General features: G+C 45.6%; 4 protein-coding genes across 9 annotated transcripts in view; 3 read left to right on the forward strand and 1 right to left on the reverse strand.

Moving 5' to 3' along the window:
• The window catches only part of chd8 (chromodomain helicase DNA binding protein 8), a 29493-nt gene extending 22189 nt beyond the window's left edge, over positions 1-7304 (forward strand). Inside the window, exons 25-39 of the mRNA XM_084183330.1 lie at positions 1089-1245; positions 1332-1421; positions 1498-1601; positions 1733-1856; positions 1990-2065; positions 2152-2426; positions 2617-2849; positions 2997-3656; positions 3759-3871; positions 4280-4507; positions 4712-4807; positions 5541-5684; positions 5819-5923; positions 6030-6134; positions 6235-7304. Of these exons, the coding sequence (XP_084039456.1) occupies positions 1089-1245; positions 1332-1421; positions 1498-1601; positions 1733-1856; positions 1990-2065; positions 2152-2426; positions 2617-2849; positions 2997-3656; positions 3759-3871; positions 4280-4507; positions 4712-4807; positions 5541-5684; positions 5819-5923; positions 6030-6134; positions 6235-6576 (2852 nt within the window). The 3' untranslated portion in view covers positions 6577-7304. The remainder of the gene's footprint in view (positions 1-1088; positions 1246-1331; positions 1422-1497; positions 1602-1732; positions 1857-1989; positions 2066-2151; positions 2427-2616; positions 2850-2996; positions 3657-3758; positions 3872-4279; positions 4508-4711; positions 4808-5540; positions 5685-5818; positions 5924-6029; positions 6135-6234) is intronic.
• Positions 7305-7418: 114 nt separating this feature from the next.
• Positions 7419-8181, forward strand: LOC311146778 (H/ACA ribonucleoprotein complex subunit 3-like). Its single transcript, XM_084183358.1, has 2 exons — positions 7419-7686; positions 7840-8181. Exons 1-2 carry the CDS (start codon positions 7633-7635, stop codon positions 7978-7980), a joined length of 195 nt encoding a protein of 64 aa, XP_084039484.1. The 5' UTR covers positions 7419-7632; the 3' UTR covers positions 7981-8181.
• A 151-nt stretch (positions 8182-8332) lies between these two features.
• LOC311146762 (TOX high mobility group box family member 4-B-like) lies at positions 8333-17772 on the forward strand. Of its 5 annotated transcripts, none has more exons than XM_084183336.1 (9): positions 8333-8415; positions 10701-10766; positions 10904-11200; positions 11346-11600; positions 13561-13902; positions 14440-14520; positions 14640-15398; positions 15498-15652; positions 15812-17772. In XM_084183336.1, exons 1-9 carry the CDS (start codon positions 8410-8412, stop codon positions 15867-15869), a joined length of 2019 nt encoding a protein of 672 aa, XP_084039462.1. In that variant the 5' UTR covers positions 8333-8409; the 3' UTR covers positions 15870-17772. The 5 variants fall into 5 exon arrangements, with proteins under 5 accessions (XP_084039462.1, XP_084039463.1, XP_084039459.1 ...); XM_084183337.1 differs by having other exon boundaries at positions 10907-11200; XM_084183333.1 differs by lacking the exon at positions 8333-8415 and adding an exon at positions 10289-10526.
• A 187-nt stretch (positions 17773-17959) lies between these two features.
• LOC311146770 (nuclear factor 7, brain-like) lies at positions 17960-25850 on the reverse strand. Of its 2 annotated transcripts, XM_084183352.1 has the most exons (8): positions 25747-25823; positions 25266-25550; positions 22059-22376; positions 19528-19620; positions 19364-19448; positions 19039-19128; positions 18848-18907; positions 17960-18715 (listed from the first exon to the last, which is right to left on the reverse strand). In XM_084183352.1, the coding sequence occupies exons 2-8, from the start codon at positions 25533-25535 to the stop codon at positions 18183-18185; spliced, it is 1449 nt and encodes a 482-aa protein (XP_084039478.1). In that variant the 5' UTR covers positions 25536-25550; positions 25747-25823; the 3' UTR covers positions 17960-18182. The 2 variants fall into 2 exon arrangements, with proteins under 2 accessions (XP_084039478.1, XP_084039477.1); XM_084183351.1 differs by having other exon boundaries at positions 25266-25850.
• Positions 25851-26862: the final 1012 nt, after the last annotated feature.

The following is a 26862-nucleotide window of genomic DNA, read 5'->3' on the forward strand; positions in this document are numbered from 1 at the left end:
CCCCTTTTTCCTCCAAACATAACGATGGTCATTATGGCCAAACAGTTCTATTTTTGTTTCATCAGACCAGAGGACATTTCTCCAAAAAGTACGATCTTTGTCCCCATGTGCAGTTGTAAACCGTAGTCTGGCTTTTTTTATGGCGGTTTTGGAGCAGTGGCTTCTTCCTTGCTGAGCGGCCTTTCAGGTAATGTTGATATGGGACTCGTTTTACTGTGGATATAGATACTTTTGTACCTTCCTCCAGCATCTTCACAAGGTCCTCCTTTGCTTTTGTTCTGGGATTGATTTGCACTTTTCGCACCAAAGTACGTTCATCTCTAGGAGACAGAACGCGTCTCCTTCCTGAGCGGTATGACGTCTGTGTGGTCCCATGGTGTTTATACTTGCGTACTATTGTTTGTACAGATGAACGTGGTACCTTCAGGCGTTTTTGGAAATTGCTCCCAAGGATGAACCAGACTTGTGGAGGTCTACAAATTTTTTTCTGAGGTTTTGGCTGATTTCTTTTGATTTTCCCATGATGTCAAGCAAAGAGGCACTGAGTTTGAAGGTAGGCCTTGAAATACATCCACAGGTACACCTCCAATTGACTCAAATGATGTCAGAAGCTTCTAAAGCCATGACATCATTTTCTGGAATTTTCCAAGCTGTTTAAAGGCACAGTCAACTTAGTGTATGTAAACTTCTGACCCACTGGAATTGTGATACAGTGAATTATATGTGAAATAATCTGTCTGTAAACAATTGTTGGAAAAATTACTTGTGTCATGCACAAAGTAGATATCCTAACCGACTTGCCAAAACTATAGTTTAACAAGAAATGTGTGGAGTGGTTGAAAAACTAGTTTTAATGACTCCAACCTAAGTGTATGTAAACTTCCGACTTCAACTGTATGACCATTATAGAACCACACACTCCTCAACCATTCTGTGAATGTGTCTTACAACCTCCATCACCCATTGTCTAAATGTTTCTTGCTCTGTTCTGGAAAACTGTCTATATGTTTGTGTTAATGCATTTTCTCTCCCTTTAACGTTGCCTTCCAGGATTGTGAGTAAATGTGTCAATGTGTTTCTCTGTCTAGGTCTCTCCATCCCTGTTCCTCGGGGCAGGAAGGGGAAGAGGGTGAAGGCCCAGAGCTCCTTTGACGTTCAGAAGGTGGAGTGGATCCACAAGTACAACCCTGACTCCCTGCTTCTGGACGACAGCTACCGCAAACATCTCAAGCACCAGTGCAACAAGTCCGTGTGTTTTCACCCTCGACCTCTAGAGAGTACTGAAGTGTTTGTGCACAGTATCAGAGCATTAACCCTTTTCTTGTCTTCAGGGTGTTGCTGAGAGTGCGTATGCTGTACTACCTGAGACAGGAAGTCATTGGAGAACATGCTGATTCTGTGCTGAGAGGAGCCGATGCCAGGTATTACTTTCTACACACATACTATACATGCATATCTACACACACACACATATACTGATTCTGTCCGTCCTCGTAGGGATATTGACATCTGGATGCCTGAGATGGAGCAACAGGAGGTGCCATCAGGCTGGTGGGATACAGAGGCAGACCGCTCCCTCCTCGTCGGTGTCTTCAAACACGGTCTGTGTTTGAATGTCAAAGTCTTTAGAAGTTTGTTTACTTGTCAAGAGTACCTTGTATTTATCAGTAGGATAGTGGTGCTAGGTGTTTAGTGAGTGTGTTTGTAGTAACTCCAGTCTGTGTTGCTCCAGGGTATGAGATGTACACCACCATGCGTGCTGACGCATGTCTGTGTTTCCTGGAGCGAGCTGGTCGCCCTGACGATCAGGCCATTGATGCGGAGCAGCACTCTGCAGACGCAGAGCTGGGAGATGGGTGAGCTACACTGGCTAACCTTATTAGCACCTCACCAAACAACCCGCTAACTTGAGATCACTGAACTCTTTAGAGCTGGCCTCACCACCATTAACTTGAACTTGGTGGCTGAGACTTTGTTTTTGCCCCCCAGAGGAGACGATGACAAGTATTCTGAAGACCCAGAGTTCAAGCCTGCGTCAAGGCACACCAAAGATCTATACGAGGAGGTGTGAATCAGTACTTATTATTCTCACTGATTGATTTTGGTTACAGAATATTGTTATTATATTAATGAAAATCCCTCTTCCCCCAGGCTGACTCCATGAACATGGGTGATGATATCTGTGTCGAGGACAAGGCAGGGCCTGTTAAAACCAAGGGGCCGCCTCCTGGCCAGTCAGGAGCCTGTGAGTGGCCGACCAGCTCGTCACTTACCGCGCGGCTCCGGCGTCTGATCACTGCATACCAGCGCAGCTACAAGAGAGAGCAGCTGAAGGTGGAGGCAGCAGAGAAGGGGGACCGCAAGCGCAGGAGGTGTGAACAGGCCAGTAAGCTGAAGGAGATTGCACGCCAGGAACGCCAACAGAGGTACCAACTACTACCCTCAACTATTAACTCTGCAAGCATATGTGTCCTGAATCTGAGGTACAGTTGTTGGTGGATGTTTGTTTAATGTGTCTGTGTGGTGTAACCTTACACAATTATCTGGTATAAGACTCAGTGAGTTTTGAGTGTTACACAACTTTAACCATCTGTCTTGTGTGCCTTTCTCTGCTAGGTGGACCCGTAGAGAGGAGTGTGATTTCTACCGTGTGGTGTCCACGTTCGGTGTGGAGCGGATAAAGAAAGAGGTTAACCCTCAAGAGGGGGAGGAGGCTGAACTGGACTGGGCCCGCTTCCGGACCTTCGCCCGTCTGGACAAGAAGACGGACGAGAGTCTGAGCCGCTACTTCCGCTGCTTCATGGCCATGTGCAGGAGGGTGTGCAACCTGCGCCCCACCCGCGGAGAAGGTCAGAACTGCATCGAACAGTATTATTAAACACAGGATATTGATAAGTGTAATCCCCTTAAAGTGGTCAAATATAATAGAGCATGGTGTTGGATATGTGGGTAGATCTGGAGAGACGCAGATCCCTAACCCCTCTCTCCCTCCCCAGACCCGTCAGAGCTGGGGCAGTCTATGGCCCCCATCACCGAGGAGCGGGCCTCTCGCACCCTGTACCGCATCAGCCTGCTGCGCCGTCTTCGTGAGCGTGTCCTGCCCCACCCCTCCATGGAGGAGCGCCTGCTGCTGGCCCCACTAAGCTCCGAGCTTCCCGCCTGGTGGAGCACTCCAGCCCACGACCGGGAACTCATGCTGGGCGCCGCCTTCCATGGCGTCAGCCGCACCGAGCTTTCAGTCTTCTCCGACCCACAGTTCTCCTTCAGCCAGGCCCGCCACGACTACCTCGAGATCCAGCCCGCCCCTGCCACTCCCCTCCGCCAACCACAGGCAGAGGAGGGCTCCACCGTCGAGGAGGAGGAGGGGCTGAACAGGGAGTCCGGCCTCCTTGGAGCCTCTGAGGCTCTCGGCCACTCAGATACTCAGACCACACCCCTCTCTCGCCCTGATGGGAAGGGCCGAGCCCGGACCGGCTTGGGCTGGAAGAAGAGCAGTGGGAGGGGCCCGAGAAGCAGAGGAAGGAAAGGCGGAAGAAGTGGAGGAGAAGGAGGGATGTCTGATTCGGATTCAGACTCTGATTCAGGCTCGTCTACCTCCTCCCAGCGATCAGGCAGCTCTGACGACAGTGGGGACAGTGATGCAGAAAGGGAGAGAGGTGAGTAATGGCTGAGAGGGACTGAGCTAGAAGAGTGTGAGGATTGAATTAAGACGACACAGGTTGAACAAACGTATGGTTTTTCTTTTGTTCGGTTTTCAGCTGCTCTGAAGATGGAGGAAGACGGAGAGAACAGCTTGCTCTCAATGACTCCATCTCAAGATGGTGCGCCACCGGAGTCCCTCACTGACCCCTTCAGGGTTGACTGGCCCAAGGTATGTGGGGGACGTACTGTCTGTAATTATAGAGCGGTGGTTCCCAACCAGGGGTACTAGGTACCCCTGGGAATACTTGGCTTTTCAACAGGGGGTACGTGAGAAGACTCATGAGACCATAGGCTTACTGGTAAAATGCACATGTGGGGGTACTTCAGGGGTACTCCGGGCAGAGCAGAATTCAGTTGGTGGTGTACAGTAACCGAAAAAGGTTGGAAAGCACTGCTATAGGGTATGGATGGGTCCAGATTCAGTATGTGGATGATGTTCTGGTTCAACAAACAGTATTGTGTTTGTGTAAAAGCTTGTACATTAGTACTTAAAATACAGTATTAACGGGAAGTTTAATATAAACTGTACAGTAAAAGGTTTTGGTTTGTTGTGTTGATTGACTGGTTGCTCCCTCAGGACCGTGTGTTGATAAACCGTCTGGAAAGCCTCTGTACGCTGGTGCTGTCTGGGCAGTGGCCAACAGGGCGGCGCTACGCCTCTGACGCCCAGCTAAACCCAGGCTCTGACGACCTAGGGACAGGGGATGAGCTCAGCTTTGCACGGCTCATGCGGAAAGGCAACAGCACACCCGGTGGAGAAGGAGCAGACGGAGGGGAATCTGAGTTCACTGTCAAACTCCTGAAGGTGAGATGAGAGGAACACAAAAGAGGGGTTGAATCAATTCTGGTCCTGGGCTTTTGTTCTAACCCAGTAATAACAGCCGATTCAGCTTTTTAAACCATTGAAGTAAATTGGGATAAAGCATGGGTGACTGAGGTACAGATGGGATGACTCAATTGTCTGTCCTCTTTCTCCATCCTACTTTCTTTTACTGTCCAACTCTCTTAGGAGGAGGGGCTGAAGCTGACCTTCTCTAAGCATGCCTTGATGTCCAACGGGTCAGGGGGAGAGGGGAGCGGACGCAGGAAGCGTAGGGACCAAGAAGTACGCATATACAGAGTATACCAAACATTAGGAACACCTTCCTAATATTGAGTTGCTCCCCCCCTTTTGTCCTCAGAACAGCCTCAATTTGTCGGGGAAGGACTCTACAAGGTGTCAAGTGTTCCACAGGGATGCTGGCCCATGTTGACTAGAATGCCTCCCACAGTTATGTCAAGTTGGCTGGATGTCCTTTGGGTGGTGGACCATTCTTGATACACATGGGAAACTGTTGGCGTGAAAAACCCAGCAGCGTTGCAGTTCTTGACAAAAACTGGTGCGCCTGGCACCTACTACCATACCCTGTTCAAAGGCACTTCAATATTTTGTCTTACTCATTCACCCTCTGAATGGCACACATACACAATCCATGTCTCAAGGCTTAAAAATCATTCTTTAACCTGTCTCCTCCCCTTCATCTACACTGATTGAAGTGGATTTAACAAGTGACATCAGTAAGGGATCATTGCTTTCACCTGGATTCACCTGGTCAGTCTGTCATCGAAAGAGCAGGTGTTCCTAATGTGTTGTATACTCGATGTATACAATACTAGTCCACATTCTCATACAGTCAGAGGTTAAGACTGCTCATAATACACAGATACTTGTCTGAGAACAGTAGACAATAAGTATACAGATATGCAGACAAAGAAACAAACTGACTAAACAAACGACATACTCAAATGTTCATTCAATGTCTGCATTTATCATACCTCACTCACTCTCTTCCCCCTAGTTGTCAGATCCAGACGGAGCAGTCCCGGTGGTTGATGCCATGACAGGCACAGTGCTGAGTGGGGAGCGGGCCCCTCGACGCAGGGACTTGCCCAACTGGCTGAAGGAGAACCCAGACTATGAGGTGGCGGGAGACATGCTGGAGGTATATTTATCTAGAAGACTATGGCTGTCTCTCAAACGAGGCTCTGGACAAAAGTAGTGCACCATGTGAGAAATGCAGTATAATTTGAGATTTCCACTGTGGCTGTAGTGACTCATTCTCCTGCGTCCCCCTAGCTCCTTGGGAACAGAAGCAAGAGGAAAAGGAAGAGGACGGAGAAGGCAGTAGCACTGTCGGGCAGTGAGAAGATTAAGATCATTGATATGAGGACAGGAAAGAAGGTGAGAAATGGCAAAGGATCAGTGCATGGGGTTCCTCTCAAATAAACAGTAATTTGTGGATGCTGATTGCCTGAGGGTTGATTTTTATTTATTTGTTCTTGCTCAGGTTGGGGCTGCGCATGGACCTATGCTGCAGGATTTGAGGGAGTTTCTGGAGGAGAATGCTGACTGTGCAGTTGCACCAGAATGGGCTGAGACTGTCCGGAGCTCTGTGAGTACCCTTTATTAACTTATTTACAACTCACTTCTTGAAAGGCAGGGGATAGATTATATTTCAGATAGTAAAATATTTGTCTATCTTCTTCTTCCAGGGCTTTCTGCCAGACAGCCTCTTCCACCGGCTACTCTCAGCACACTCTGTCATCCCCAAGAGAGACCGTCACCGCCACCACCACACTCCCCAGCCTGCCCCGCAGGAGGACCCACTCCTGGGCGAAGGTGAAGAAGAGACCCTGGTCTCAGATGGGGCCTATATGATGGAGGACGAAGATTTGGAGGATTCTTCTTTCCTGACTCAAGCCTTTGATGTTAAGATGGAAGGTGGCGACAGCTTGTCACAAGGCGGATATGAGAGTTCTGACAGGGAGGCCCTTTTGGACGACGTCATTATGGCACAGAAGGACTCGGACTCTTCCTCCAGCTCAGAGGATTGACCAAGCCCGTCTTGTCTGATATAGACCCAGAAAAATCATGTTATTTTTCCTTTCATGTTATTCCTCATTGTTTATTTTTATCATGATCTATATTGAATTATGGATTATTTTTACTCATTTGTTTTATGTAGATTTTTGGAAGGGGGCAGGTTTGCACCCAACTCTTTCCATTCATGATATTCCCCCTCCCGCCATCACCATCCTCTTGGAAGCCTGAACCCCAACAAAGTGACTCCATGCCCAACACTGTGTTTCCCAACCTACTGCTCTCCTTCTCCCTCAACCACCCCTCAAACCCATCCCATTCCCAGCCTCAGCTTTAAGGGGAGCCCTGCTGTATTAGGAGCCCTTTTATCCAAGAACCTCCAAGCTGGTCCTCCAGTATAACTGGACGAGAGGACACACATGTACTGAGCAGACCAGAACTTCGCTCCCATGATGCCTGAGTCTGATGTCATAGGACCTTTCTGTGTCCTGTTGAGTCAGTGAACTAGAAGGGGTCCAATGTGTGGATGTAAATTTTTCTGAAAGGATGGGGTAACTGTGGGTGGGGGGATACCGGTATATTAGTTACTGATCCAGTGCTAGGAAGATGGGTGTATTGTACAATGTAGAGCTGGTCAGTTGTGTGCTATGGTGCAAGGATGACCACAATGATTTATTATTATTGTTTTATGACCTGACTATCTGTGATATGAATTACAGCAATCTACAGTGAAAGCAGCTGAGTCCTCTGGTCCTTGTGTATTTTATTGACAGCATGTGTTAGTTTTTTTTTCTGCCGTTTTCCCCGTAAACACCATTATGACGGCGGAACCCATTGCCCCAGATCACGGTTGTTCAGGGGACACGAACAGTGCAACCGGATGTCCGTCACACGTGGAAATTTGCTCATTGCATAAATAAGCGATTTGCTCGTAACTAGCAATTTGAATGTAGTCACTGGAAACCAGTCTAAAGGGAAGGATATTATCTGGTGCCGTCACTTGAGTGTTTTATTCTGGCCTTGGAAGCGCCCATCAAACTTGTAGAGATCTTTAGCGTGAGCTCGCTACCATGTTCCTTCAGTTCTACCTTAACGAAAATGGAGAGAGGGTGTACACGCTGATGGTAAGCATTGCCTGCGTATCTGCTTTATTTTTGTCGTAATATTTCTATCACTGGATGTGAACTATTTAATTACACTCGAATGCCATTAATTGCATAATACTGTACGCTTTTCATTCCATATGGCTGTTAACAAACCCATTCTGTCAATCTCAGAAGGTGGACCTTATGGGCCAGCCCACCAGCTCGGCCCATCCGGCCCGGTTTTCCCCCGACGACAAGTTCTCTCGGCACCGAGTGACACTGAAGAAACGCTTCGGGCTCCTTCTCACTCAGCAACCAAGACCTGTACTCTAGTAGTCTAGTAAATACAGTACTGTTCTATGTATTAGCACACTGTGCACACATCCATTTCTTTGAGTTATATTGAATTATGTGATCAAACATAATCTGATCTGACATCACTTTGTATTACTTTGAATTGCACTGTTTAGGCAACTCGTTTTCTTTAAGATGACAATGAGTGAGTGAATAAACAAATGTTTTTGTTAAACAACCGTTCACTGTTCTGTTTGACTCATTTGATTAAGTATGCGAAAACTGTTGTAAATACCATTCTTATGGCATGATTTGTCATACTTGTTTTACGTTTATCATCAGTACCAAAAAGTCACATCTCTACAGAAGTGACGTCATTTCCCCGAATCAAACCAAGGAAACCCGGAAGCCAAGTATCGAGAAGAGGAAAAAATAGAATTAGGAAAGCAGCGGACCGATGTAGTGAGGATGGAGGTAAGATATAGTATACGAATATTTCATTATTGAAGATGGAGTAGGATTGTTATCTAAATCTACTGAACGCCTTCATATTTTGTACCATCTTGCCACTTTAACTAGCTTTCTGACTATCATAAAAATTAGCCACGCTAGCTAGCAAGTGTTGTCAACAAAACTTCCAACAGTCATTCTTGACACGACAATCACTGGCTGTCATTTGTTAAGCTGATAAACAACTACCCTAGCTATCATCACACCACATTTTTACTATGACAATATTTAGCTAACTTGTAGAAGTAGCTAGTTTTATCCTCAATGCAAACAAGAGGTTCACTCACTGGAATCAACTCCTTTCTTTGCTTTGTCATGTAACTCCGACCGGAGTTGATCAGACACACACACTTAGCTAGCTATACGTCCTCTTCGCTGTATTTTCATGGACAACATTACAAGTTAGGATCATCAGATAGGGTTGAAACATATTTAGTATCTTACGTCCATCACAATAATAAGCGTTGGATTGGCATGGGAGTTTCCTCCATTCTCACACCAATCCATTCCTTAACATTCCACGAGGGGGAGTGTACACTTCGAGAGGTAGGGGGGACATAATTCAAAATTGACCTATATCCCAGCTTCCTAGACATTTTCTATAGATCTGAGCAGAGTTGTATTTCTATGTTGTCCAGTAAGGTGAAATAAATTGAGAGATTCTAGAGATATTTTCATCAAACTCTTAATTGAGAGAATCATGTCTGTTATTTAGTCCTGAGTACGCTCTACAACATTCGGAGAGTACGACCCTGCCTTACACAGGAAGCGGCACAGGTCCTAATCCAGGCACTTGTCATCTCCCGTCTGGATTACTGCAACTCGCTGTTGGCTGGGCTCCCTGCCTGTGCCATTAAACCCCTACAACTCATCCAGAATGCCGCAGCCCGTCTGGTGTTCAACCTTCCCAAGTTCTCTCACGTCACCCCGCTCCTCCGCACACTACACTGGCTTCCAGTTGAAGCTCGCATCTGCTACAAGACCATGGTGCTTGCCTACGGAGCTGTGAGGGGAACGGCACCTCCGTACCTTCAGGCTCTGATCAGTCCCTACACCCAAACGAGGGCATTGCGTTCATCCACCTCTGGCGTGCTGGCTCCCCTACCTCTGCTGAAGCACAGTTCCCGCTCAGCCCAGTCAAAACTGTTCGCTGCTCTGGCACCCCAATGGTGGAACAAGCACCCTCACGACGCCAGGACAGCGGAGTCACTCACCCCCTTCCGGAGACATTTGAAACCCCACCTCTTTAAGGAACACCTGGGATAGGATAAAGTAATCCTTCTACCCCCCCCATTTTTTTTTCTTTTCAATAAATAGTAATAATTGTAAAGTGGTTAAAGGTGAATGCACCAATTTGTAAGTCGCTCTGGATAAGAGCGTCTGCTAAATGACGTAAATGTAAATACGCGATCGATTGTGTTTACTCGATTAGACAGACTTGTTCGACTACTAGATTAATTGACTAGATCACAGCGTCGAGCTAGCTGAATAGGGACTTGAATTAGCCCGAGCAACGTTATTTTGACACATTGCCTGCTAGCTAAATATCTTACGGGATCATTTCGGTTCTTATGGGGAACAAAGATCGTTTCTATAATTTGTCACCAAAAAAAGCAAACGTGAGCTAAACCCGAATGCTTCATTGGAAGCAAGCGTTAGCATTGTTGGCTTGCCTGCTAGCTAGCTAACGTTAGCGAATGGAGTTTTGTTTGATGAGCTACATGTAAAGTACCTATCTGAGAATGCTGAACAAATCAGTTACTTGCTATTTAATTTTGTAAATTGAAGTTACCTAGCTAACAGTTGGTTTAGCTACATATATTTGCTAGCACACCAGTTGAAAAAGTGTGTCAATTGATTCGTCTCGTCTGGCATGATGGTGATCTCTAGCTAGCTACGTTAGCTACACAGAGCTCGCCACTCTCGGTTGATTCGTTGTTAAATCGCACAATTTTGATTGGTCTGTCACGATGGATCTTCATTTTTACTCTGAACTCTCCGATGGCATTGATCAGATTGTCGACCCGGAGTTCTTGGAACCACAGGCTTATAATGGATACGACCAAGTTAACAAGGTATGGGGCCTATTTCTAAAGAGGATGTTATTATGTCGTTTGAATACTATGTGTGTGCGTCCGCAGGCGAGTCTAGTGACTGTCCCAATTGAGCCTGATATGTTTCGACTGAAAGGAGCTGTGATCCACTGATCTGAGCAAACACAAGTACTAAATCCCATGTCTGTTTTGCAGTTTCCAGGGGGCAGTGATAATTACCTGACCATATCTGGGGCAGGTCATCCTTTTCTCTCCTCTGAGGTGGGTGTCATGATCCTAGAAGCCTGCACACTTTCCATACTACATATTATTCACATTGTGCAGTGTATTCACACTTAACATGTTCATGTAATCTATCTGTTCCATTAACAGTTGTCCTTCTCCTTCTCTCTGTTTAGCAGACATTCCATACCCCCAGTCTTGGTGATGAGGTGTTTGAGATCCCTCCCATCTCCCTGGACCCGGACACGGCCCTCAGTGTGGGGGACGTGGTGTCCCATTTTGGGGAACTGTCAGGTGGAGCAGGGGGTCTCTCGGGGGCTGGAAGCCTGGCGAGGAATGCTGTGGTGGGGGGCAATGACCCCTCCTTTGCCTCCACCTACGTGAACACAACCTCTCAGGGCCTGGAGCACCTGAGTTTGGGGGTGATGAGCCAGCCTGGAGGGGGGGCCCTACTCAGCTCAACACTGGGGGTGGTAAGTACTGTACTTATGAATAGCTTGTGCATCAAGAATGTGTTTTTCTCAAATGCTAATGCTTGGTTAAGATGCTTTTGTCAAATGGTAATGCTTTTTGTTAAGCACTAATACTAAGGATAAACTCCTGGCCTTGTCACTCTAGGAACTTGGCCACTCCATTGGCTCCCATTTCAGCAGCTCCTCTCCAATGACCATCGATGTCCCACTTGGTGACATGAATCATGGCCTATTGGGACACAATCAGCTAACCACTATTGACCAATCGGAGCTGAGCGCCCAGCTCGGGCTTGGCCTTCATGGTGGGAACATTCTGTCTCGTTCCAAATCACCTGACCAGCTGTCTGCCACACCCTCTCCAGCGGGCTCCCTCCAGGATGATGACATGGATGACTTCAGGGTGAGTGTCTATTTGTATGTTTGTTTATACAGTGCCTTGCAAGAGTATTCAGACCCCTTGGATTTCTTCACATTTTATTGTGTTACAAAGTGGCATTAAAATGGATTTAATTGTCATTTTTTGTCAACAATCTACACTAAAGACTCTGTCGAAGTGGAACAAAAATTCTAACATTTTAAAAAGACGAATACAAATAAAATATAGTTGTTGCATAAGTATTCAGCTCCCTGAGTCCAAACATGTTAGAAACACTGTTGTCAGCCATTACAGCTGTGAGTCTTCTTGGGTAAGTCTGTAAGAGCTTTGCACACCTGGATTGTGCAATATTTGCCTATTATTCTTTTCAAAATTCTTCAAGCTCTGTCAAGATGTTGGGGAACATGGCTAGACAGCAATTTTCAAGTCTTGCCATAGTATTTCAAGCAGATTTAAGTCATAATTGTAACTTGGCCACTTAGGAACATTCACTGTCTTCTTGGTAAGCAACTCCAGTGTAGCCTTGTGTTGTAGGTTATTGTCCTGCTGAAAGGTTAATTCCTCTCCCAGTGTCGGGTGTAAAGCAGACTGAAGCAGGTTTTGCTCTAGGACTTTGCCTATGCATAGCCCTATCCTGTTTCTTTTATCCAGTTACTAAGTGTTGTGTTGGATTTTCCCCAACATAGGGCTTTGCATTTAGGCCAAAAAGTGTATTCCTTTGCCATGTTCTTTTGCAGTATTACTTTAGTGCCTTGTTGCATACAAGATGCATGTTTTGGAATATTTTGTATATTTGTGTTCTTCTTTTCACTGTCATTTAGGTCATTATTGTGGAGTAACTACAATGTTGTTGATCCATCCTCAGTTCTCTCCCATCACAGCCATTGAACTCTGTAGCTGTTTTGAAATAACCAATGGCCTCATGGTAACACCCCTGAGCGGTTTCATTCCTGTCCTGCAGCTCAGTTCAGAAGGACGACTATCTTTGAGGTGTCTGGGTGGTTTAATACATAATGCACAGCATAATTATTAACTAGACCATGTCTACCAATTATTGCCTTTTTTTATGAGGCTTTCGAAAAGCTCCCTGGTATTTGTAGTTGAATCTGTGCTTGAGGGACCTTGCAGATGTTGTATGTATGGGGGACAGAGGGAAAAATCATATCAACCCCTATTTACTTCACACAATCATCTTTGACTCCTGAACTAATTTAGGCTTGCCTAAACAAAGGGGCTGAATACTTATGCAATGGCTACATTTGAGTTGTACATTTTTGGTCATTTTTGACATTGTCACTACTTAACACTGTCAAAAGTCATAATTATATCTAAGCCCTGCTCATTTCCACAATTGATCTTCTTAAAATTGTATTTAAACCTAACCCTAACTAATGAAGGTCATGTTTGATGAGTTGGTCCACCAGACCTTCCACGCATTTGGGCGGAAGTGTCTGGGAACGAGATTAGATGTAATGTGACTAACATGACATCACTTTAGAGCTTATGCCATCTTTCAGCACAACATGTCACCCTGTATGAAGCACATGTTTATATCATATTCGACATAGTGGGTTATGTCCCATTTTACATTGGTGATTATGTCACACAGTTATGCTACATTTATGAACCCTTTATAAAGCATGACATACAGTTATAGATGCTTTGTAACACTTATGTAGCACTTATGAAGGCATTATGAAGGCTTTATAAGCTGAATGTCATTTAATGCGGGACTTAATTGGGTAATTCATATTTTTTTTAAATGAATTTTTCTTCCACTTTGCCATTTGAGTATTTTGTGTAGAAAAAAATTACAATGAAATCCATTTTAATCCCACTTTGTAACACAATACAATTTGAAGAAATCCAAAGGGTCTGAATACTTTTGCAAGGCACTGTATGTCTCTTGCTAAGTCAACTGATCTAAGATCGTTGTATCTTTCCCCGTCTCTCTCTGTCCACTGGTCCCACTGTCACCCCGAAGAGTGTGCTGGTCGACTCTCCGATGTCCCTGTCTGTCTCCCCTGCGGTACTCTCCCACATCTCCACCATGCCGGGCTCTTCCGCCATGCTCTCCTCCTCAGTCTCCCCTGCCTTGGTGAGGCGTGGCGGGGGCAAGCCGGCCACTATGGCAGGGCCTGGAGGAGGGAAGAAGGGGAAGAAGAAGAAGGATCCCAACGAGCCCCAGAAACCCGTCTCTGCCTACGCCCTGTTCTTCAGGGACACTCAGGCTGCCATCAAGGGCCAGAACCCCAACGCCACATTTGGAGAGGTGTCCACGATAGTAGCCTCCATGTGGGACAGTCTTGGGGAAGAGCAGAAACAGGTACACAGGACATACACTTTGACTAATACACATATAGGTAACTGCCCAAATAAAGGAAACACTTGAGTAAATGAGATTCCTGAGTTAATGATGATTTTATTTTTGCTACCATGGCTAGAAGAAGAGATCTGTGACTTTGAAAGAGGGTTCTCAAAGGAGCATGGGGGGTTAAAGGGGGTGTGTCAGTCAGCAGATCTCAACCCAACTGGACCTTTTATAGGGGATTCTGGAGCGGTGCCTGACACAGTGTTTTCCACCAGCATCAACAAAACACCAAATTATGGCATTTCTCGTGGAAGAATGGTGTCGCATCCCTCCAATAGAGTTCCAGACAATTGTAGAATCTATGCCAAGGTGCATTGGAGCTGTTTTGGTGGCCTGACACCCTATTAAGATAGGGTACTTTTATGTAGGTGTTTCCTTTGTTTTGTCAGTTACCTGTACTTTTAGAAAATGTCAAGGACATTTGTGGTAAAAATAAAAAAGAGCCTTTACTCGTGTCTTTACTTATGTAATTATACCCTCTGTCACTATTAGGTGTATAAGAGAAAGACGGAAGCAGCGAAAAAGGAATACCTGAAGGCACTAGCAGCTTACAGAGCCAATCAGCTCTCACAGGTAAGAAACTCTTGGCCTGTCTTTGCTTGGAAATCGTGTGACTGTAGCTATGACAATGTTTTACTGTAAATGTCTAGAAGATATTGTTATCTCTACAAAAAATTTGCTAATTTCCCCAGCCCTCCATTGAAGTGATGGACACAGCTTCTTCACCATCACCTCCTCCAATACCTGAGCCAGTGCCTGTGGCCCCCCTGGCTCCCGCCCGCCCCTCCCGTCTTCCCCAGCACAACGCAGACCAGAATACCATCACCAACATCTGCGCCTCCAACATCATTCTGGACGTCCCCCAGGTCACCACGCGCTCCCGCACAGGAGCTTACAAGCCCCCTACCCTGGGCACCACAGCCACCCCGACCCCGACCCTGACCCCCACCATCACCAAGATCATCATCTCCAAACAGATGCTCCAGGCCGGGGCTAAGCTCCACCAGATACCCACCTCCATGGTGACGGTGCTCCCAAGCGGCGTGCGCACCCTGCTGCCCTCAGCCCCACGCCAGCCCCCTCCTTTGCAGCAGATGCAGCACGCCCCTCCTCCCCCGCGGCTCCAGCAGATGGTACACTCCCCAGCCCCACCTCCCCTACAGGCCAAGCCCCGAGGAGGAAGTGCTGGGCCGGGGCTTCCTGTGTCCATCCCCGCCACACCTCCCCCTCCACTACAGATCAAGATTGTCCCGGCCTCTTTGCAGGCAGACGCATCCTTGCCCATTATTGTTACGACAACCGCAACCGCCCACTCAATTGGTGTCACCACTTCTGCTGTGCCTACATCAGCATACTCCACCCCTACAGTGGCTCTGCAGTTGGCGAAGTCCACTGACCTGACGGCCAGTGCAGATGAGGATTCGGTTACGGAAGAGTTCACTTCGGGAGAGGTTGGCTGTGGTTTCTGACCAAATGTTCATGTTAAATATGCTTGGTGTTTCAATCATTCCTCTCAACTCCTTTCTCAACTTTCACCTCTTTTTCTACAGATGGAAATGGAGTTCAATGTGTCTCCAGGTGCCACGGACGCTACTTCTGGCCCCCTGACTCTGTGTGTACGCGCAGGATGCACCAACCCTGCAATAGAGAGCACGGACTGGGACAAAGAGTACTGCAGCAATGAATGTGTCGCCACTCATTGCAGGTATGTGGGTTTGGATATAAATGTATTTGTATTCCTTTCTGTGAGAAAAGTTTTCTACTCCAACATAAGTAGAAGGTATGTTGGAGTAGAAAAGGGAACATGATTGATTATGTTGATTTACTCAAACGCTTGTCTCTTTTTTCCCTTCGTCTCCTTCAGGGATATCTTCATGGCCTGGTGCTCCATCAGGAATCAGAACACCATGGTTGTCAAGTAAAGACCGGCCACACCCAGACAAGGGGAGAATTGTGATTTGTGTCTTGTTGGGTCAGGGGTGATAACAGGCCTAAGGTGGACTGAGTGGGGTGAGAGGAAGAGATGGAGTTTGGAGGAGAGGAGAGCAACTGGAGAAAAGAAGAGTGCCATGTACCACAAAGCGATCCAGTGGAAATAAATAATCAACATAAGACATGGGATTCATTTAGAGGTAAATGGACTGTGGATGAGATAGAACGTGAGAGGACAGGGAGTGAAGTATATCTTTTTTGTGTATTATATGTTTTATTGTTTGAACATGCATACCTTTAACGGGTCCATTCACACTGATCGTGTTATGAGAGGATGTATACCATATGAAGGGACCTGAAATCATAGTGGGATTCCAAAGGGTTCTATTCCAGAGGGTACATTGGAACATAGTGCCACTAGTCGTGACACGTGTTAACATAAACTACATGACCAAAGGTATGTGGACTCTCATTCCAAATTCATGGGCGTTTATATGGAGTTGGTCCCCTCTTTTGCTGCTATAACAGCCTCCACTCTTATGGGTAGGATTTCCACTAGATGTTGGAACATTACTGTGGGGACTTGCTTCCTTCCATTCAGCCACAAGCGCATTAGTGAGGTTGGGCACTGATGTTGGGCGATTAGGCCTGGCTCGCAGTCGGCGTTCCAATTCATCCCAAAGGTGTTCGATGGGGTTGAGATCAGGGCTCTGTGCAGGTCAGTCAAGTTCTTCCACGCCGATCTCGACAAACCATTTCTGTATGGACCTCGCTTTGTGCACGGGGGCATTGTCATGCTGAAACAGGAAAGGGCCTTCCTCAAACTGTTATCACAAAGTTGGAAGCACAGAATTCTCTAGAATGTCATTGTATGCTGTAGAGTTAAGATTTTCCTTCACTGGAACTAAGGGATCTAGTCCGAACCATCAAAAACAGGACTGTTATTCCTCCTCCACCAAACTTTATAGTTGGCGCTATGCATTGGGGCAGGTAGCGTTCTCCTGGCATCTGCCAAACCTAGATTTGTCCGTCGGACTGCCAGATGGTGAAGCGTGATTCATCGCTCCAGAGAACGCGTTCCCACTGCTCCAGAGTCCAATGGCGGCGAGTTTTACACCATTCCAGCCGACACTTGGCTTGTGTGTGGCTGCTCGGCCATGGAAACCCATTTTATGAAGCTCCCGACGAACAGTTATTGTGCTGACGTTGCTTCCGGAGGCAGTTTGGAAATCTGTAGTGAGTGTTGCAACCAAGGACAGACGCACTTCAGCATACGGGGGGTCCTGTTCTGTGAACTTGTGTGGCCTACCACTTCGCATCTGAGCCGTTGTTGCTCCTAGACGTTTCCACTTCACAATAACAGCTTGGCTGTGTGCTGGATTTTATACATGGGTCAGCAACAGGTATGGCTGAAATAGCCAAATCCACTAATTTAAAGGGGTGTCCACATACTTTTGTATATATGGTGTATGTTCTTTGAAATCAGTTTTGACAGGAGAAAGTTCGATTTTTCGTGATCCATGTCAGCCAAAAGCTTCATAAAAAGTTAGCCATCGTTATTCTTATCTATTTGGATAAATATATTTGATACCCATCTTTCTTTTGTTGGTTGCCTTTAGGTTCTCAAAAAACATTTCTCAGCGTCTCTTTTTTAAGAAACCGAGTCAGGAAATAGTGAAAATATCAGATTGAGAAAAGTGGCGTATCATGCAACACTCTTTGTTTCTTTTTACATATAGTTTAGTGGGCTGTAGAGCCAAGACACTTACTTTTCATTATTGCAAAATAAAAGTCCACTGTTTCCAGTCCGGTGTGAATAAATGACTGCAGAAATCAAGGCCAATTTGACTTTCATGTTATTCCCTTTTTTAATAAAAGAGCAATGAAGATGGAGCTCAAACTCTCTGGTGTCTCATTTACTGTGAGTAGCGGTGAATAATGTTTCAGTGCTAAAGGGGATGGCTGCGACAGACCAACAATAGGGGAGACAGCATTTCTTTAATATGAGCCTCTCACTCTGAATTTACTTAATACAGCCATTACATTAAACAAAATAAGAAATATTCTCCCCTCATACAAGTGTAATAAAGGCCTAGTTTTTATTTATTTATTGGGGTGCTACTTCCCGCGGGTATGCACACAGGAGGCGTTGATAGACATGCATACATTAGGTAACACAATCATTAAAACATTTATTTCATCAAGATGCAATAGAATCATGTCAACATTATTTGTATAAAAGAAACCTGAGAAAATTAATTTACAGTATTTGGTTCAGCAGAGACAATACCCACATAAGGCCACTACTGGGTCTCTATAATGGTGGCTCTACTGGGAGGATCTACGCGGTACAGGCCAAACCCCAGGCACAGAGGCTGACTGAGCTGAGAATTGAACTGGTGCAGCTTGGTCAGGCTGATATTCCCCTCAGAAAAGGTGATGGTTCCCTTCCCAAAGTCTACCACCACTGTCACTCTGTTGCCTTTCAAGGAATTGGCGATCTCGCTCTTCATCTTGTTGTGGTAGGCAAACAGGTTGCCCTTTTCATTGTGTGTGATGCTCCAGGATTCCTTGTTGAGGCCAAAAACTGGGTCCTCAGTCCCCTTACGCTTAATGCTCTGGTAGGACACAGCGATGTTCCAGTAGCCCTCGGCCTCCACCTCCCAGTAATGTCTCCCAGAGGAGTAGCACTGGGTGGTAAGAACCTGGGGGGCTTTGTCGAAACGGGAGGGGTGGCTGGGGAGGGACAGTTTGTTCTCCACCCTCTCCACAGACTGGAGATCCAGGGACACTTTGAGAAAAGGGCTGGCCGAGTCTACGTCCAGAGTCCGAGCACCTAAGAAAGACAAATGGACACGCAGATCAGTGACACACATACACACACAAAAACAAGCACATCAGATCAGTGATCTATGGATAGACTGACGCACACACACACACACTATAGACCTATTGTATCCCTGCTTACGTTGGGCTCCTCTGGTGTCTGCATTACTGTAGCCCTTCGGTGGATTGTCATCTATGAATTCTGTAAACAAATACATCACATCTCTTATTACCACACAGCAATAGAGATGTAATGCCATACTTATTTCTATAGTACAGGAATCTTAAAGCTTGATCATCCACAAAGAACAAAAGTTATTTATTACTTCTCACCTGCCACTGAGGAGTAGACATTATGCAAGAGAGTCTCCTGTTTCTTCAGTGTATCTGTGAGGTTTTTATTTTCCACAGAGGAACTATATGCTGTGATGGAGACAAAATATTAATCAGACAGACACACACCTGCGTACATACCTGTGCACCCACCCACTCAGGCATCCATGCACACACCGACACACCTACAACTTGCTGATGTCCAAGTGTATGCAGGTCAATGATTGACAATGTTATTTGGGGCAACTAAGAGAGCAATGACTCATTGAATACTATATAAAAAATCCAAGACGTGACTGACTGCGTCATTATCAGATCTACTCACCATAATAGAGGGCAATGAACCAGAGGCACAGTAAAACCACAGTTACACTGTTAATGCTGGAGTCTTTGGAATTAGACTTCTGCCTCTGTGCACAGAGAAATAAAACAATGAATCTCAAAACAATCAAAGCGTTACAGTAGAGTATACACAAACATAGAACTAACTTCGTTTTTGAAGTCTTCTTTCAACTTGCTGACAGAGTCGTTGCATTCCTGTACCTTTCCCTCTAGCAACTGGAAATGCTGCTCCATAAATGCCTGAAACCCATTTACACACATACTCACAGATGTACACTGAGTATACAAAACATTAAGAACACCTGCTCTTTCCATGACATAGACTGACCAGGTGAATCCAGGTGAAAGCTATGATCCCTTATTGATGTCACTTGTTAAATCCACTTCAATCAGTGTAGATGAAGGGGAGGAGACAGGTTAAAGGATTTTTAAGCCTTGGGACAATTGAGACATGGATTGTGTATGTGGGCCATTTAGAGGGTGAATGGGCGGGACAAAATATTTACAGTGGGGGAAAAAAGTATTTAGTCAGCCACCAATTGTGCAAGTTCTCCCACTTAAAAAGATGAGAGAGGCCTGTAATTTTCATCATAGGTACACGTCAACTAGCCAGTAACCGAAAGGTCGCTGGTTCTAATCCCCGAGCCGACTAGGTGAAAAATCTGTCGATGTGCCCTTAAGCAAGGCACTTAACCCTAATTGCTCCTGTAAGTCGCTCTGGATAAGAGCGTCTGCTAAATGACGTAAATGTAAATGTAACTATGACAGACAAAATGAGAATGTTTTTTCTCCAGAAAATCACATTGTAGGATTTTTAATGAATTTATTTGCAAATTATGGTGGAAAATAAGTATTTGGTCAATAACAAAAGTTTCTAAATACTTTGTTATATACCTTTTGTTGGCAATGACACAGGTCAAACGTTTTCTGTAAGTCTTCACAAGGTTTTCACACACTGTTGCTGGTATTTTGGCCCATTCCTCCATGCAGATCTCCTCTAGAGCAGTGATGTTTTGGGGCTGTCTCTGGGCAACACGGACTTTCAACTCCCTCCAAAGATTTTCTATGGGTTTGAGATCTGGAGACTGGCTAGGCCACTCCAGGACCTTGAAATGCTTCTTACAAAGCCACTCCTTCGTTGCCCGGGCGGTGTGTTTGGGATCATTGTCATGCTGAAAGACCCAGCCACGTTTCATCTTCAATGCCTTTGCTGATGGAAGGAGGTTTTCACTCAAAATCTCACGATACATGGCCCCATTCATTCTTTCCTTTACACGGATCAGTCGTCCTGGTCCCTTTGCAGAAAAACAGCCCCAAAGCATGATGTTTCCACCCCCATGCTTCACAGTAGGTATGGTGTTCTTTGGATGCAACTCAGCATTCTTTGTCCTCCAAACACGACGAGTTGAGTTTTTACCACAAAGTTATATTTTGGTTTCATCTGATCATATGACATTCTCCCAATCCTCTTCTGGATCATCCAAATGCACTCTAGCAAACTTCAGACGGGCCTGGACATGTACTGGCTTAAGCAGGGGGACACGTCTGGCACTGCAGGATTTGAGTCCCTGGCGGCGTAGTGTGTTACTGATGGTAGACTTTGTTACTTTGGTCCCAGCTCTCTGCAGGTCATTCACTAGGTCCCCCCGTGTGGTTATGGGATTTTTGCTCACCGTTCTTGTGATCATTTTGACCCCTCGGGGTGAGATCTTGCGTGGAGCCCCAGATCGAGGGAGATTATCAGTGGTCTTGTATGTCTTCCATTTCCTAATAATTGCTCCCACAGTTGATTTCTTCAAACCAAGCTGCTTACCTATTGCAGATTCAGTCTTCCCAGCCTGGTGCAGGTCTACAATTTTGTTTCTGGTGTCCTTTGGTTTTGGCCATAGTGGAGTATGGAGTGTGACTGTTTGAGGTTGTGGACAGGTGTCTTTTATACTGATAACAAGTTCAAACAGGTGTCATTAATACAGGTAACGAGTGGAGGACAGAGGAGCCTCTTAAAGAAGAAGTTACAGGTCTGTGAGAGCCAGAAATCGTGCTTGTTTGTAGGTGACCAAATACTTATTTTCCACCATAATTTGCAAATAAATTCATTAAAAATCCTACAATGTGATTTTCTAGATTTTTTTTCCTCAATTTGTCGGTCATAGTTGACATGTACCTATGATGAAAATTACAGGCCTCTCTCATCTTTTTAAGTGGGAGAACTTGCACAATTGGTGGCTGACTAAATACTTTTTTTCCCCACTGTATGTATTTGTGTTTGTTTGTCTACGATATTATACATTACAATATTGTGCCAATCATTCTGCATGGGCAGAGTGTCTGTGTGTATCATTCTGTGTTTTTATGTTTTATTTATTTTTGTCTTTTAAGCACATGAACAAACAAATTTCCCCCTGGTGGGATAATAAAGTCGATCTAATCTGTGTGTGTGAGACACAAACATTTTTGGATTAAGACTGGAAGAACCTGTTTGTGTTTGCTCACTTCATTCCACAGTGCATACGTGCCTGGAAGTGTACTATGTTTATGAGAAAGTCTCTGCCCCTTACCCCTACCACACCCCATTTACTCTGGTTGAAGTAGGGTAACAGAAAATAAATCAAATATGTACAACTAGGATTGTACATATTTCCTTAATATATCCTTAATAAGAGAGGTGAAAAACTCACAGTCAGTTTTCTCCCCAGAACGTTGGTGGTGTCGACGGTGAGGTTCATCTGCTTCTTGTCCATGGCACAGATATTACAGATGTAGGTTTTGGACATGGAGCAGTAGTACCTCAGCACCTCATCCTCATGCTCAGGGCACCTCCTCCTGCTCAGGTCCCCCAGGGGTTTGACCAGAGGGTGTCCAATGTAGGCAGGGAGTTGCAGGTGATGCTGGACATGCTCCTGACACAGTGACACCTCACACTTCAGACACGTCTTCACTGCCAGGCTCTGTTTCTCTGGACAGCAGTCACAATATGCAATCTCTGTCTTCTTAGCCTTCAATGAAATCAGAAATCCATCAGTTAATCAATGGCATGGTTAATTTATAAGTCAACCAAACCAATCTAGTGACAGATAGCAGGGACAGAGTTATGGGTGGGACTTAGAGGGCCTGGCCCGCCCTACCGTACCTCCTTTCCCACCCAAATAAAATATTGAAATATGTATCATTTATTTGACCGAGACGCGCGCCGACAGAAAGACGCATCAATCTCAGTTTAAGCATCCGAGAGAGCGAAACAGCTCCCCGCTGTCTCAGTATGTGTAGATCATGTATTTGATGCTGTCTGGACCAAAATAGTATGGCATATCATTCTATTTCTGGCAAGACAGCATCAGATACTATACATGGGCTACATATAGAGGGGCGCTGTTTCGCTCGCTCGGATGCTTTCTCCGGTGATATAGTTTCAGCAGAGAGGAAGAGGCGAAGCGAGAGGGCTCAGTCTCGCCAAAATCTGTCCAGTATAAGCCTAATGTGTTTCTAAGGGAATAATATGCCTAACCTAAGCTTGTCGCATGTCTTCCAGCCTTTGGGACAAAGACTCCCATTGTTACGGCGGAGACATGAGCATCTCGTCATTCAGTGGCAACCCATCATTCAAGGCAGGTGGGGCAGAGCCCTGTTTAGCAAAAAAAGCCCTGTTTAGCAAAAAAATATACACTGCTCAAAAAAATAAAGGGAACACTTTAACAACACAATGTAACTCCAAGTCAATCACACTTCTGTGAAATCAAACTGTCCACTTAGGAAGCAACACTGATTGAAAATACATTTCACATGCTGTTGTGCAAATGGAATAGACAACAGGTGGAAATTATAGGCAATTAGCAAGACACCCCCAATAAAGAAGTGGTTCTGCAGGTGGTGACCACAGACCACTTCTCAGTTCCTATGCTTCCTGGCTGATGTTTTGGTCACTTTTGAATGCTGGCTGTGTTTTCACTCTAGTGGTAGCATGAGACGGAGTCTACAACCCACACAAGTGGCTCAGGTAGTGCAGCTCATCCAGGATGGCACATCAATGCGAGCTGTGGCAAGAAGGTTTGCTGTGTCTGTCAGCGTAGTGTCCAGAGCATGGAGGCGCTACCAGGAGACAGGCCAGTACATTAGGAGACGTGGAGGAGGCCATAGGAGGGCAACAACCCAGCAGCAGGACCGCTACCTCCGCCTTTGTGCAAGGAGGAGCAGGAGGAGCACTGCCAGAGCCCTGCAAAATGACCTCCAGCAGGCCACAAATGTGCATGTGTCTGCTCAAACGGTCAGAAACAGACTCCATGAGGGTGGTATGAGGGCCCGACGTCCACAGGTGGGGGTTGTGCTTACAGCCCAACACCGTGCAGGACGTTTGGCATTTACCAGAGAACACCAAGATTGGCAAATTCGCCACTGGCGCTGTGTGCTCTTCACAGATGAAAGCAGGTTCACACTGAGCACATGTGACAGACGTGACAGAGTCTGGAGACGCCGTGGAGAACGTTCTGCTGCCTGCAACATCCTCCAGCATGACCGGTTTGGCGGTGGGTCAGTCATGGTGTGGGGTGGCATTTCTTTGGGGGGCCGCACAGCCCTCCATGTGCTCGCCAGAGGTAGCCTGACTGCCATTAGGTACCGAGATGAGATCCTCAGACCCCTTGTGAGACCATATGCTGGTGCGGTTGGCCATGGGTTCCTCCTAATGCAAGACAATGCTAGACCTCATGTGGCTGGAGTGTGTCAGCAGTTCCTGCAAGAGGAAGGCATTGATGCTATGGACTGGCCCGCCCGTTCCCCAGACCTGAATCCAATTGAGCACATCTGGGACATCATGTCTCGCTCCATCCACCAACGCCACATTGCACCACAGACTGTCCAGGAGTTGTCGGATGCTTTAGTCCAGGTCTGGGAGGAGATCCCTCAGGAGACCATCCGCCACCTCATCAGGAGCATGCCCAGGCGTTGTAGGGAGGTCATAAAGGCACGTGGAGGCCACACACACTACTGAGCCACATTTTGACTTGTTTTAAGGACATTACATCAAAGTTGGATCAGCCTGTAGTGTGGTTTTCCACTTTAATTTTGAGGGTGACTCCAAATCCAGATCTCCATGGGTTGATAAATTTGATTTCCATTGATAATTTTTGTGTGGTTTTGTTGTCAGCACATTCAACTATGTAAAGAAAAAAGTATTTAATAAGGTTATTTCATTCATTCAGATCTAGGATGTGTTGTTTAAGTGTTCCCTTTATTTTTTTGAGCAGTGTATATACATGTATATAAAATATATATATATATGTTGTGCCTGTTTTGCATGTTATTTTGGCATTAATACGTGTCACATATCAGTTTGTAAACAATGTAAAACACATTTATGTTTTTGCCAAGAGTGTGCAAAGCTGTCATCAAGGCAAAGGGTGGCTATTTGAAGAATCTCAAATCTCAAATATATTTTGATTAGTTTAACACTTTTTTGGTTACTACATGATTCCATATGTGTTATTTCATACTTTTGATGTCTTCACTATTATTCTACAATATAGTAAAAATTAAGAAAAACCCTTGAATGAGTAGGTATGTCCAAACTTTTGACTGGTACTGTAAATATTCATAACTGGCACGCACATCGCTAGAAATGGTAGGATAAAATGTAAGCTTCCCCAAACTTGAAACTCATGAGCTGCCTATGGTCTTTACAATTACACCCATTTTTTAAAAAATGCGTGCAAGCGCGTGAACACATAAGTCCCTTGAAAAAACGGGCCCGCCTATATAAATCTAATGCCCGTCCTACTGATTCATAATGGCGCCGGGTATGACAGATAGATCAAGACACAAATTATGATAAATGGAACAGAAATCTTGGCAACAGTAATAAACGAGATCTGTGAACAAAGTCAGAGGAGCACCTTTAGGTTTTCTCTGTAGTCCTCTGCAATGTTAGCCAGGGCATAGCTCTTCTGGACCTCAATCGTGGACCCAAAGTCGGACCTGCAGTCTGGGCAGCGGAAGGGTATGTCTGAACCAAAGTCTCTCATGCCCTCCAGACACACCATACAGTAGCTGTGCCCACAGGGCAGCTGGCACGGGTCCTTAAAGATGTCATGGCACACTGGGCATGTCAGCATCACCTCCAGCTGGGTTTTGCTTGACGGAGGAATGGTACATTTTTCGTCCATCTTACTCTGTTCGTGCTGTTCAAAGAACATTGGAGTAGAAGGTTAAAAGGGAAAGAAGTCTCCCCTAACTGCTGTAGGTCGTGCTCCAAATTGTCCGTTTCAAATAGTAGCCAGCTGCTTAAGTGAATGGCATGTTGACACAGTAGGCAATTAGACATGGGAAGGTCTGTGCACTGCAGCTAAATCACACAAAACAAAGGTAATAATTTACCTGTAATGTTAACTTTCAGTCCTCGCCTGTGTGTGTTTCTCTATATCCAGTTCAAAGATTCAAAAGTGAAAGCAAAGCTCACCGTTTATACTTCCTTTGGAGGCGGGGCTAGACTCAACTGTCGGCGTAGAACGTCGGATTCTGAATCAAATGGCGGGAGAATCAATGAGAATTGGAATATTGTCCAAAAGAAAGGAAAACGGAGCAAAGTTGTGTACAGTGATGAGAATGTCACTTAGTATCTTGTAGGAGTACGGTTTGTAAATGAGGAGTAGCTGATCGAATTATCAATCTTGAGGAATCCATTTGAGATATCCAAACTGGTGGAGAGAGTTCTGGGTAGAGTGAAGGCTGTGAGGATCACGAGAGGCAGGCTGGTTTTTATTTTTTTGTGCTTCTGAGGATCAGAAGAAACGTGTGTTGCGTCCACCCGATTTGATAAGTTTGAAGTGTGGTGTGTGTCTCTTAGGAACAGGGCACCCCTCAAGGGGGTTATACCTGGAGTCTCGTGGGAAGTAGATGTTGAAGAGATGAAAAATATTCCTGGAGTGATTGATGCACGTCGGATGAATCGTGTGGTGAATGAAGAAAAAGTGAAGAGTCTATCTGTTCTTTTGTTTTTTTATATGGATTCTCTCCCTACGGAAGTGCAGTTAGGGTATATTAACTACATAGTCAGAGCATGTATCCCAAGACCAATGCAGTGTGATCATTGTAAAGCTTTTGGTCATGTTTCAAGTGTTTGCAGAAGGGAGAAGCCGAGATGTCCAAGTTGTGGAAAATATCATATTATGTATTATAAAAGTGATGAAAATGTGACATGTTGCAATTGTGGTGGGAACCATAAAGCCACGTCTTTCGAATGCCCCACAAGGGTGAAAAAGAATGAGGTGGCCAAAGTCAGGGCTATCCAGAGCATATCATATGCAGCATCTGTTAAAAGGGTTGAGGGTTTGAATGGTGCACTTGAAGAGTCCATGGTGGTGGATAGGCCTTCACTGCAGGCTGCAGGGGTTGCCTTTCACCAGCAGGATCCAGACATTTTAAAGGTTAAGACGGTGGACTTTGTGGCCTTTATAGCTATGGTGATAAATGGCACTGCCAACGTGGAGAGAA

This window comes from Coregonus lavaretus (assembly GCF_964263955.1).
Source record: "Coregonus lavaretus genome assembly, chromosome: 19".
In the NCBI taxonomy this organism is placed as follows: domain Eukaryota; kingdom Metazoa; phylum Chordata; class Actinopteri; order Salmoniformes; family Salmonidae; genus Coregonus; species Coregonus lavaretus.

Coding starts and splice junctions, on each gene's coding strand:
- LOC311146778 (XM_084183358.1), top strand. CDS start 7,633: ATGTTCCTTCAGTTCTACCTTAACGAAAATGGAGAGAGGGTGTACACG. Junction 7,687..7,839: donor AGAGGGTGTACACGCTGATG/GTAAGCATTGCC, acceptor TGTCAATCTCAG/AAGGTGGACCTTATGGGCCA.
- LOC311146762 (XM_084183333.1), top strand. CDS start 10,422: ATGGATCTTCATTTTTACTCTGAACTCTCCGATGGCATTGATCAGATT. Junction 10,527..10,700: donor GATACGACCAAGTTAACAAG/GTATGGGGCCTA, acceptor TCTGTTTTGCAG/TTTCCAGGGGGCAGTGATAA. Junction 15,399..15,497: donor AAGAGTTCACTTCGGGAGAG/GTTGGCTGTGGT, acceptor CTTTTTCTACAG/ATGGAAATGGAGTTCAATGT.
- LOC311146770 (XM_084183351.1), bottom strand. CDS start 25,565: ATGTTCTTTGAACAGCACGAACAGAGTAAGATGGACGAAAAATGTACC. Junction 19,621..22,058: donor TTCTGGGGAGAAAACTGACT/GTGAGTTTTTCA, acceptor AATGGGTTTCAG/GCATTTATGGAGCAGCATTT. Junction 18,908..19,038: donor TGTCTACTCCTCAGTGGCAG/GTGAGAAGTAAT, acceptor ATTTGTTTACAG/AATTCATAGATGACAATCCA.